Source organism: Helianthus annuus, chromosome 5 (assembly GCF_002127325.2).
Source record: "Helianthus annuus cultivar XRQ/B chromosome 5, HanXRQr2.0-SUNRISE, whole genome shotgun sequence".
Taxonomy (NCBI): domain Eukaryota; kingdom Viridiplantae; phylum Streptophyta; class Magnoliopsida; order Asterales; family Asteraceae; genus Helianthus; species Helianthus annuus.
In genome coordinates this window covers 157,366,665-157,379,714 of record NC_035437.2, presented here as the reverse complement: position 1 = coordinate 157,379,714, position 13,050 = coordinate 157,366,665, and the positions used below count along the sequence as shown (strand labels likewise).

The window sequence follows — 13,050 nt, the reverse complement described above, 5'->3', positions numbered from 1 at the left end:
TGTTTAAACTAGGTTATCACCCGGGAAATGCTTCCCGGGCTGGAGAAAGTTATTAATATACTTATTATTTATAAGCAATACATACTTAAAATTATACAAAATGTATGACATGTTAATGGAATCAAAAAGGCTAAGGGGAGGTGATTGGTGTATAAGTAGACATACTTATTTGGTGTATTATTTGTATCAAGACTTATTAGCCGATACTCCATCTCACTTGTGTAAGCAGATTCATACCATGGGTCATGTTAGTTTATTTTAAGTTAATCTACGACTAAGGGTACATCCGTATGAAACGTGACTAATGCCTATGGGTACATCCGTATGAAACTTTAGGATTTGAATCAATCATGCAAATCTTCGTTACTTGATACGATATGATTTTCTATCTCAAAACCCTTTTACTAAAAGAAAACTTAGTCGATAATACCCTCTTTGCAACCGTCGAAAACATGCCCTCTTCTCAATTCTTTACAAAGCTACAACACGTAAAACACCATACTTAGACACATTTAGTCTCTAACTTGGACCCACAAAAGTTTCTATTATTAGTTTACCTTGTGAAAGTTAGTTTTGTTAAAAACTATTTATGATTAATACATACTTATAATCATGGATTAAATAAAGTATTCTGTTAACATTATCCTTTTATATACACATATACACACTTGTTGCAACTCAAGAAGCTTCCTTTCCACTTCTCTTACGACAATATGACTGTCTTGGATCTCTGCAAAGGTGTCAAGTACCTATAACACAAGAAAATAGATATGAGGCAAGATCGAGCAAAAAAATGACTTGGGAAAAGAGAAGAAACTAACATGTCCTCCACGGTGTTCCCAGATTAAAAGCGAATAGATATAGTACCATTATTTTTATAATCATAACTACCACATTAGTTATTTATAAAATGACAACAAAAGTGCCCAAACCCATTTCACTCCGTACTAAAAGATAAAAATGACCTCTGTGAATCAGTTTATAAAGTATAAACTACATGGACCCGTCCATTAGTAAAGGCATCGAACCGGTAACATGTTTATCCTTTGTCATGTAAAATCGACTTCAATAAAATACATCGGAATGTTGGTATTACCTCTATTAATGGATTGGTCGTCAACAATCGTTATTAGGAGAGCACCAACAAAGGAGTCACACCGTTTGTCATCTTCTTTCACGCGGAATGCACCCAACGTCCCATGAAAATGCAACAATCATAAAGATTCAAGGTTATGTCATATTTAGGTGGAAAAAAATTGTTGTTCGAAAATTCAAAATATTATAAGTATCTATAAACTTTTCGATAAAAAACATATCGAAAGTTAATAATATTGTTTTTGTAGTTATAATAACTCACTAAGTATTTGTCAAAGATTTTGAAAAGGGTAAAAAAGCACATTACCTCCGAAACAATTCAATCAATATAAACAAACACTAATGAAGCTAAAGCATTAGTAAACTTTATGTAAGAGTTACTACATAATTTTTTGCAATTCGTAACTTTGTTAGAATATAACTTATATACTATGAGACAATATTATTTCTCTCTAAATTCAGGTTATAATTCTTTTACAATATTACACTGCATTTGTCCAATATATTATTAAGAAACCGTAGGAGAGTTGTTGAATATCTATGAATTTGGCTAACTGTTGCATATTGGTCATATGTGAGGCATTCATTAGATACAAGAATGTCATCTTTAGAACGATTTTCACGGGTTCATGTCGTGTTGGTTTTGATAAGTCAAATCATGAACATGACCCATTTAACACCCCTAATTTGTATATGAGTTCTAATAAGTTAAGAGAGCTTTGTATAAGAAATGAGTACCTAGCATATAGGGGCCTCCATTGATAAAAATTCACTTGTCCAGGTCTAGGTAGATTTTTAATCTAATATTCCTCAAGTTTTACGGTCATTTCTTCAGCCTCAGAAGTTGAAATACAGTCATCAGTGTCTCCACACGCTGTCATAATGGCCATGTATATGAAACAATCATTAGAAATAATATAAAGTCCTAATTTACTACGATGAGTTTTTAGTAGCCGGATCCATCCATCAAATTTGGTTATTTTTTTATTAAAACGACATATGTTAATTTTTTATTTTATAAAAAATCTCATCTTTAGCATAACTCAGAAGAAATATGATTGATTTAGATCTCTCGGCCCAAATATGATCCAACACACAAAACACAGTTACTTTAGTTAAAAATATAAAGATGTAATGAACTTTAAAGTTGGAAGCCCAAATGATTAACAACATAAAAGTGTGGTCACATGTAGGGATGAGCATTTGATACCGAGTATTGGTACTCAATTTCCCGTACTTATCATTTTCGGTACCGATTCGTTACCCACTTTTTGGAGTTTTAGGTACTGGTACTTTCGGTATCAAATGGTACTCTTTCCAACTGCTATACCTACTTTCAAGCCTATTATCCTCGTTTTTTTTCCAAAAATAACTGCAATAATCAGAGGTGAGGCTAAATAGTAAATTGATGATTCGTACGTTTAACAAAACTATTCAAAACTCATTCATGAAATTAAACGACATGGTTAAAACGGGTCCAACGCATCAATGCAATCAAGTTTAGAATGCAAAGAAAACTTTGAGAAATCATAAGTATAAAGAAACCTGAGTTAACTACCAGCCTCTCTCTTCCTGCTCAATCTGAGAGTCTCAATTGTCACCAATATATCAAGAATGGTTGACTTCAGATAATTAGCAAATTGAAGCTAGCATGTTGTTTGGTTGACTTTAAATGTTCTTTTGTAAAATATATATACGTGTAAATTATTAGATTTGTGAATTATATTATTTTAATGTTTAATGATTAGGTATAGATTAAAACATATTGGATAAGGATACTTATCAAATTGCCTATACAATACATATACACCTTTAGGAATAAATAAAGTTTACTCTGTGCTCTACTGGTGCAGCCATACTTAAAAAGTAAAAACCATTTTTTGTAATCTATTGTTACCAAAAAGTTGGATTTTGTATCAAGTATATATATATATATATATATATATATATATATATGTCTATGAGTACCAGATCATCAAAAACCGTAAACATCTGAAAATTTGATTAATCATCGAAAGCATAGACCTAGACCTTGATCCCTAACCACCGAGAGTTGCCGGCTATAGGTAAAATATCATCGAGAAAAGACATTAGTAGGAAAATATAGAACAAAAAAAAGGTTGAGCATTACCTTAACCCCTAGACGGTCGCCGCTACAACTCCTTGATACCGCTGCCGTTTGCATTCATAACCATCATCATCACTGTTTGGCCGATTGTTTTGGGGTCCCCGGTTTCAGATGTTAGATTTTGAGGGTACACGTTAGGATTGACGAAGAGTCGTGTAGAACAATGATCAAGCTATGTAGAACTGCAAAGGCACCAACTTTCAATAAACATGATCAAGCTGTGTAGAACAAAGAGCAGCCTAAAATAATTCTTTTTAATTACATCCACATGGTGGAGCTTCGGCATGGTTGCATACTGTGACAAAACAATATTAGATCCATCATGTAATTCTAACATTCACATTAATTACCACAAAATAGTTAATTTTCTACTACCACAAAGTTTAAGGGATGACCATACCTGCAACCCAAAACCAACCCGAATTCAAAGCCATCTGAACCTGAATTAAAAAACACACAAAAAACATGAAAACCAAACAACCCAAACCCGAACCATTTTTCTTGGGCTTTCTAAGCTTGTTCATAATTCTGAAAATTTGCATAATCATTTTTCTTAAAAAAGGATAATTCTTTATACATTCGATATCTTTTAGGACTTTATTGATGGGTTGCTTTCATATGGGAAAGTCAAAAGTGGCAAAAGCAAAGATGAAAGTTGCAAGATTTGATGATTTGAAGGCATGACAAAGTGATTATACCTGCTACCAAAATTAGCATACAAACTGCAGATCATCTTGTCTTCATCACCAGTGAATTGACCATGTTTAACATTGGGTATCAGATAGTTTAGCCATCTTAATCTGCAACTCTTTCCTCATATTTTTTAGACCTGCAAATATAAATCCATCTAGAGTTATACAAAGTAAAGAGTTATACAAAGTAACTTATGTTTCAATAATTATACCTTTTGGGATAAGCTCCGTTAGCAGATGCACCTGCTTTGTTCAGTTCATTATTCTTGCCAGTAATCATATTTAAACTGCCGAGGCTTCTTCTTGACCTTTTAATCGGAAGTTTTTCCTTCCCATCTTGATCTTAACATGTAAACTTATTTTGCTACAAATTATAGATCACTATTACCTGTAAGGGTAATCTTTTGTAATCTCTATTTTTTGACTGCACAACTTCAATCGACTGTCGCTTCAATTAGTTTAAAAATTGTTATTATAAATCTCAGTGTATATACACCTTTTGAATCAAATAGCATTAAGATGGATATCATATGTGAAAGTGAAAGACTTTTAAAAGAAGTAAAGAAATGTGAAAGTGTATAGTGTAGACCTATCGTAACCTTTGATTTGACGTTGACCCTATTGAGCATTAAGACAGTGCAGAAGTTCCATGTTAACCTACAGAAGTTGTAACTCCGGCTGCTGCTGTTGACTCTAAAGGAGGCGTATCACGTTGACCAGCAAGTATTGCAACTTGAATTACTGTTGTTGACTTCGAAGGAGGCTATCATGTTGACCAACAAAATAAAGTTAGCAACAAAACCATTGAAGGAGGCCACTCTCTACAACTGAAAAGGTAGGCGTAGGACATGATTCTACAGATCAATCAGAGTTCATGAAGAAACAAATTAAAAAAAAATCAAATTCACGAAATTGAAAACTACTTGTTCCTAGTGAGAAGAAAACATACCTGATGCAACCCAACCCATCACAGCTTATCTCTTCGCCATCATTCGTTGCCATATCTATCTTCTTCCCAACATACCTGATGCAACCTAACAAAATAAACCCTATATTCACCATGGATAGCGATAAGAGAAGCTAACATAATAAAAATTTGTGTATAGCTAACCTAAGAAAATAAACCCTATATTCGCCCTAAATTGATTTTGGTCATGTGACAATGAAGAAGAAAACGACTGTGGCCAATGAAGATTAAAGATCGAGAAGTAGATAGAAAAAGGGTTTCAAGGGTATATGTGGTTTTTGAATCCGATCCAACCATGGTAGATTTAGCTAAATAATAACGATTAACAAAACAATAACTAAAATAGATTTAGCAACAAAATAATAAGATCAAAGTTTTTCAGATCTAAGAAATCTAAAATTGTAATACCTGATTAACACTTCAAAGTAGAACGACAAAGGAATCGTTGTCGATTATATATCATTAATACAATCGAAACAACGATCGCCGAATTCAGATCGTTGAATATGTAACATCGTTGATGAAATTGAAAGAAAAATAATCAAATATATACTTGATTAACAATGAAGAAATAAAGACCAAAACAGTTAATAACATACCGATCAGTTTTTTCAGTTTTGGATTATATATCAGCGACGAATAATGAAGAAGAAGAACTGGCGTACTGATCTAGGGTTTGTCAAAAAGTGTATTTGAGAAGACTGGGTGATTTATTGAAGAATAAATATGAGATCCATTTGTAGACACGGGTGACCCGAATCAATAAGGTCCGCGTGTGATTTTTAGAACCCATATCATTTTCCCGCCAAAATGGATTTCTAGAGGCTCTAATCTAATGCCACATCAGCCCAAATCTTTATGTTTATTATATATAATAGATAATTCATTAAGTTTAAAGTTTAATTTTCTTCAGTCATGGTGACAAACTATTAACAAAGGTCATGGATAAATCATGAATTTTGTCTGATAGATTATCAAATGCATATGACGAAGGTGTGGAGGCCTTTTTAGAGTTTGTGTAAATGATATCAGTGTTTATGATGTAAAGATGTATAAGAACTAAGTTTGTTACACTAGGTCAATTGTTGTTTTGGATCTACACTTTGATTGAACACAAAAGGGTTGCTTTTGAATCTTGATTTCAAATACTTTTTATTTTTTATAAATGGGTCAAAAGTGACCTACAGTGTGAGAGATTATCTTGTATGATATCTAGAATGTTATTTTAAGTTTTTTTTTTTTATTTAATTTTTGTTCTCTAGTTGGAGGAGGCAAAGATGACAAACAGAGTATTTTAGATGTCGAAAAATGTATCGACAAACAATATTTTGGTTAACATTAAAGTATTTTTAGGATATTTGACTTATGATTATGAAATAGATTGTTTTGATATATATGTATTTTATTATGGAATGGATGTATTTTTCTGGTTATTGTGTATTCGAGGAATTTAGTAATTCCAGAAAAAAAAAATATTTTTTTTAATGCAACGACAACCATGACACACATAAATGAACGTTGCCAACATGCAACAACTCTAAATCGGCACCACATCAACTTTCACCATTATTTGGCTCTTACTTGCCACAACTTACCAAATCATCGGAAATCATATGTCTCTCATGCTTCATATGCCACAACCTATTTTTAAAAGAAAAATTAAATGATTAGTTAGATTTGTAATTTGGCCACCCTAACTCACCACTTCCTCTCGGCAAGTGCTACAAGCCTGCAAACCCATAACCCACAATGCCGCTTCCCACTTATATAGTGATAAATATGTTATAGTAACACTATATAAGTTACTAATCATTTTTATTCTTATTCAAGACATGAACTTCTAAATTTAAAAAACAAAATTCTTTATTATTCATTGGCGTGAATAACACAGGGGAAGACTCGAGATCAATGGAGTATTACTTCTAGTTTTTTTTTTTTTTTTTTTTTTTTTTTTTTTTTTTTGACATATCTATACATATAATAAAGTAAACCAATAGGGGACACGTGTCATTCATTGGAACTATCTATTTTGTTGTTTTCCCGCCTCTTTTCCCTCCTTACTTATTTCCTACTTAATTATAAATACATATTTTTATATAATTAAATATATCTATTATCTCCTCCTTAATTATCTCCTACTTAATTATAAATACTTATTTTTATAATTAAAAATATTCATTATATAGATATTAATAAATGCTAAGACTAAAATTCAAAGATATATAAAAATAATCTATTCACTTCACATAAAATTATCTTTAAATTATATAAAGAGTTAATTACATACTTTTTGCAAACCATAGGGACTAACTATATAATTAACTCTTATATAAATAAAATATTAATACATGTGATTTTCAGTATTTAGATACTAATAGTTTAAAATCACCTTCTAGGATATTAACTTTTCATTTTGTAACATTTGGACTAACTGTGTAATTTTTTTTAACCCTCTCAACCTCACTTATTTACATGACATATATTATTCCTACATACTTTTGTATGTTCTTTTAGCTAAGAAACATCTGAATAATCTATCTATATAATTAATACAAATGGATCGTTTTGTCAATCAACATATTGATTAATATAACGGGTTATTTATTAATAATAATTTCAATGATTATTGCTCTATAATTATTTTATTTCTTTTTTTTTCTTGTCTCTTAGATATTTAATTTTTTTTTCTTATATCTGTCTGTAAAATTCTTAATGGTTCCATTAAGTGGTAGCCTCTTAATGACCATTCAGAGGCTACCAAACAGCCCCTAAGTAATAAAAAAGTTACATCTTTAAAAACCCGTACATTGCAAGATTGAATAACCACGTGTATTACATGACTTAAAATACGAATAATGTAATCAACTTTTTTTTGAAAGGCAAATAATGTATTACATGACTTAAATACGAATAATGTAATCAACTAACACACACAATTATTAATATATGTTTTTAGAAAAAAAATGAACTTTGATGTAACATTTTACTTTGTTTTTTATTTATTATTAAGTTAAATTAGATGCTTGTGTAATGAGAATGTAGAAGAATGTGACATGTGATTACTTATCATTCAGAGGTTACCTTTTAACCATTCGGACTTGAGATTACATCTTATTCATTCAGAGGTTTTAAACCATTAAGAGGTAGCATCTGAATTGTCATTAAGAGGCTACCAAACAGCCCCTTAGTATATAAAAATATATTTATTCAGCCCGTGTAATACACGGGGTTCTAACCTAGTTGTAGAATATGGGAAACAACTAACGTGAAACTAGAGACCTCGTGTAACAAAAACACGTTTATCTGACGTGGCATTTATAAAAAAGCCATGTCACAATATCACATATTTATGATATGATGTCTAAAATGAGTGCTATTCTCGCTAGATCTGATGGTCCTCCCCCTCATCATCATATCATCCAACTCAATCACACACACATCTCACACTTCCTTTTCACCTCGATTAAATCACAAACCACTCCATTACTGTGTGTGTTTTTGTGCCTCACTTCACATCTTATTATAAAACCCTAGCTACCTCTTCTTGCAATCTTGAACTCAATAACTGTTAAATGGGAGAGGTATGTTCTTGAATCTTTTCCTCATTTTGATCAAACCCATTTGAATTCATTACATTTTTGGTAAAAAAAAAGTGTTCTTTTGATGTGGGTTTGAGTTAAAACTTTTAAAAAATGAACCTTTTTTTAATGGGAGAGGTATGTTCTTGAATCTTTTCCTCATTTTGTTCAAACCCATTTGAATTCATTACATTTTTGGTTAAAAAAAGTGTTTTTTTTTTATTTTTTTATGTGGGTTTGAGTTAAAACTTTTAAAAAATGAATCTTTTTTAATGGGAGGGTTATGTTCTTGAATCTTTTCCTCATTTTGCTCAAGCCCATTTGAGTTTGTTACATTTTTGGTGAAAAAAAGTGTTTTTTTGATGTGGGTATTGGTTAAAACTTAAAAAGGATGAATCTTTTTTACAATGGTATTGTTTCTTTCTTGTTTTCCAGGAGGTAAAGAAGCCGGAGGAAGAGGTGAAACCACCTGCCGGAGATGAGAAAAAGGGAGAGGAGTCAAAAGACCCGCCACCGCCACCGCCGCCGCAAGAGGTTGTTTTGAAGGTTTTTATGCATTGTGAAGGTTGTGCTAGAAAAGTCCGGCGATGTCTTAAAGGCTTTGAGGGTTTGCACTCTTTATTTTTCAATTTTTGATTTACAGTTTTATTTAATTAAAACAAATTAATTAATAGATTTTTTTTTTAAATGTTGTAACTTATGGGATTTAAACTCATGACCTTGAAACCTTGGCGGTAACAATTTATTTATTTATTTTTGATAAATAGGTGTTGAAGATGTTGTGACGGATTGTAAGACTCATAAGGTGGTAGTGAAGGGAGAAAAGGCGGATCCATTGAAGGTTCTAGACAGAGTCCAGAAGAAAAGCAACCGGAAAGTTGAGCTTCTGTCGCCGGTACCAAAACCTCCGGCGGAGGAGCCCAAGAAGCCGGAAAAAGAAGAGGAGCCTCCTAAACCGGAGGAGAAGAAAGATGAGGTAGTAATTATATATATATTATTCATAAAATCATGTTTAGTTGATTTAATTTTGTGGGTAGTTTTATCCTGATGTTTTTTTCCGGTGAACTGCAGCCGCCGCCGGTGGTTACGGTGGTCTTGAAAGTTCACATGCATTGTGAAGCATGTGCTCAAGAAATTAGAAAACGCATTCTTAGGATGAAAGGTAATTTACTAATTTTGTTTTGAAAATTTGAACCTTGGTAGCATTTGTCCCAAAAAAAAGGAATTTTTAAAAAATAATTAATCAATAAATCAACCAACATAAAGCCATGTGTTTTATATGTTTTCAAATAAGAAAAAAAGAATGGGGAATTTAACCATTACAGAAATATAAAATATTCAAAGAAACTTCACGTCTAAAGAATGAAAAATAAATTCATTTAATCCCACTAGGGAAGGTTTATTTGAAAAAAAAATAAACTAAGAAGAAAAAGAACAAAGAATATAAATGTAAAACATTAAATATTTTTCTCTCAACTCATTTATTATTATCTTTGACTATTTTTTTTTTGAGGCAAACTTTTATAAAGAAACATTATCATCCTCCACACTTAAATTTTTGCTTTCACACATCAAAAATTATCTTACACGTTTTGAAATTTATCCTTACACATATTCAAATTTATCATATAGAGCTCGTAATTCATTCTACACACCTCGTAATTTATGCTACACTTTAAATTATATATTTTTCTTTTTTTTGAAAAAATATGTTTTTTTTAAATAAGTTACAAATTTAATATAGTTAGCAATTAAAAAGGAAGATTACCAATTAATGATTCGTCTAAATTTACCAATATACCCTTGCGCTAATATTAAATATAAAATTTAAATAAAGTAAAATAAAACATTCTTATAATATTAAATATAAAATTTAAATTAAGTAAAATAAAACATTCTTATTGATTGAAATTTGTTCTTTTTTATTCTTACAATTTTTTTTTTTTAATTTGAACTCTCCAGTATTAATTCATCACATGTAAATAATTATATATACGGGTCCCCTACATAATACACATGTATTGGGGGAAAAATAATAATATACACCGTATCACTTTTTATTAATATACTAATATTATGTTAGTGTGTACCGATATCTGTAGGTGAATCTTAACCCTAGATGAGAACAAATATTTCAAGAAAATCTCTACCGTACATTGTTTTTTATAATTGATATTTTTATAAACTAGTATAGAGAACAGTGATGTTCAAATTTTGAATTTTGTGTGGCTCTTATTGTAGGGGTTGAAAGTGCGGTCCCGGACCTAAAGACCTCACAAGTGGCAGTGAAAGGCATTTTTCCGGCAGCCGAGCTGGTGGACTACGTGACCAAAAGAACCGGAAAACGCGCGGTGATCGTGCCGCAAGATCCCGTTAAGCCGGAAGAAGACAAGAAGGAAGAGAAAAAACCCGACGACGGTAGCGAGAAAAAGGAAGAGAAGAAAGCCGAAGATGGTGCTGCTACAGAAGAAGCAGCACCATCACCGGATGATCCGGTAGCGGCATTGTTGGATATGAGGAAAAATGAATATTTTTATCATCAACCAGTGAATTACCATTTATACCCTTCAAGATATGCCGCTGAAGCAGCGTATGCATACCCACCAGCGCCACAAATGTTCAGTGATGAAAACCCCAATGCATGCAATGTTATGTAAATAATGAGGGTAAAATTGGGATTTTATATGGAAGTTGTATTGTGTAATGGGCTACATGTGGACCGGTATGGAATGTCAAATTGTGCAGAAAAAGCTGTAGAATTTTGTGAGTCCTTTATTAATTTTAGAAAAGAATAATGTTTCTTAGCTGCAAATTATCAATGAGTTTGTATTTTCTTTTTATAAAAATATAAACAACTAGCAATGCGCCAGCTATCAAAATTAAAATTACACCATTGATTCCGATCTAATGAGACAAGTTTAGCTCAACAAGACGCCCAAAGACACCCTCTCGATTTTTTTATTGAAATACAACATCGTTCTTGTCTGCCAGACGATCCAACATGCCAAAGGATCACTGTTTGTAACATGCTTTTCTTGATGTCCTACACCCCAACATTACTGCGAACGCTAAGGAGATCTGAGATCGAGAAAACATAGATAGGTGAGATCTGACACCACAAGGATATACGCTACCAACGAATAGAAAACGTATAGCAGGAGGTAAATAAATGCTCTATGGTCTCCTCCGTCTCCCCGCATAGTGGACATAAAACTGAATTGACCGGGATATTTCTTCTAGCCAGGGTGGTTTTAGTTAGGGGTGTGCATTTGTCGATTTGGTTTGGTTTTTAGCCTTAACCATAACCATATTTGCTAGCTTCGATTATGGAATATCCTTAATCATAACCGAACATCGGTTATGGTTAATCGGTTATAAAGTCGGTTATGGTTAATTAACCAAGCAATGTTTAAAATAAATAGGCGTCTGCATTAGGGGCGTGCACAGTTTGGACTTAGCTTAGGTCTTTTTTATAAGATAACCAAGGCTTCCCATCTTCGTGGTGAATGATGTAGAGCTAACACCACCCTACGCCACAACCTGTCAGTTTCCGTCTTGAATATCCAGACCCACTTGGCTAGTAAACTACAGTTTGCATCCATCAAAGACCCCAGCCCCACCTTTTTAATTGGTGGCATGACCTCCAACCACTTGAGCCACACCATTTTTGGTTTATCCATTTACCCTCCCCAGAAAAAGTTGCGTCTAAGTTTCTCTAATTTTTCAATTACACTGACCGTGGCTCGAAGTAAGGAGAATTAGTAAGTTGGTAAACTATTCAGGACCGACTTGATAAGAGTGGCGTCCACCAACCGAAAGGGTGGAAGATTTCCAATGTGAGAGTTGTTTTTCAAAACATTCTACAACTGATGCCCAGTTCGAGATTTTATTCATGTTTGCCCCAACCTTAATTCCCAAGTATGTGAAGGGAAGCTCATCGGCTTGACATATGTTACTTACGAAGGAACTCACCTCTTTCAAGTTCACCCCAACACCATAAATACAATTTTTTTTTCTAATTTAACTTCATCCTTAGACCAATGTAAAGCATCTCATTAGTCTTTTGAAGTTCATCGTGTTGTGTCGCCAACCAAAATGACATCATCAGCGAATACAAGACGGGTAACTTTGGGTCTATCATTAGGGAGGTTGAAGCCATGAATTATCCCCATCCTTTCGGCGCAAGTGACAAAGGATGAGAAGGCCTCTATGGCTAGTATGAAAATGAAAGAAGATAGAGGATCCCCTTGCCTAACCCCGCACTCATAGTTGAATTCTTGTGTAGGAAACACGTTGACTAGCACTGAAGCCTTGCTCAAGATAAAATCCCTTTGATCCAAAGACACCATTTCATGGGCATGGGACGATATTGATTTATTTTTTTCATGGGCATGGGACGATATTGATTTATTTTTTTCTTTTTAAATATTAAATAATATATTACCCAATCATATTGATTTGTTGTAACTTACCATCATATTTTGCATTTCACCTCTTTATAGCATATATTTTGAATATAAAATGTGAAACCTCTCCACTACCTACGTTTCATGTTTTTTTCTTTTACATTTCATACTCACTGCAATACAT

At 32.7% G+C, this 13,050-nt stretch overlaps 1 protein-coding gene and 1 long non-coding RNA gene across 17 annotated transcripts; one reads left to right on the top strand and one right to left on the bottom strand.

The window, feature by feature from the left end:
* Nucleotides 1-524: 524 nt before the first annotated feature.
* LOC110941787 lies at nt 525-5,584 on the bottom strand. Of its 15 annotated transcripts, XR_004893407.1 has the most exons (10): nt 5,482-5,584; nt 4,865-4,949; nt 4,505-4,678; nt 4,304-4,357; nt 4,128-4,158; nt 3,922-4,052; nt 3,624-3,663; nt 3,227-3,518; nt 1,097-1,969; nt 525-749 (listed from the first exon to the last, which is right to left on the bottom strand). It is a non-coding gene; the product is annotated as an uncharacterized LOC110941787 (long non-coding RNA). The 15 variants fall into 15 exon arrangements; XR_004893406.1 differs by having other exon boundaries at nt 1,097-1,168; nt 1,834-1,969; nt 4,128-4,678; XR_004893405.1 differs by having other exon boundaries at nt 4,304-4,678.
* A 2,678-nt stretch (nt 5,585-8,262) lies between these two features.
* On the top strand, nt 8,263-11,272 carry LOC110941786 (heavy metal-associated isoprenylated plant protein 7). Of its 2 annotated transcripts, none has more exons than XM_022183452.2 (5): nt 8,263-8,463; nt 8,896-9,067; nt 9,228-9,436; nt 9,532-9,622; nt 10,702-11,272. In XM_022183452.2, the coding sequence occupies exons 1-5, from the start codon at nt 8,455-8,457 to the stop codon at nt 11,115-11,117; spliced, it is 897 nt and encodes a 298-aa protein (XP_022039144.1). In that variant the 5' UTR covers nt 8,263-8,454; the 3' UTR covers nt 11,118-11,272. The 2 variants fall into 2 exon arrangements, with proteins under 2 accessions (XP_022039144.1, XP_022039143.1); XM_022183451.2 differs by having other exon boundaries at nt 8,457-8,598.
* The last annotated feature ends 1,778 nt before the right edge of the window (nt 11,273-13,050 follow it).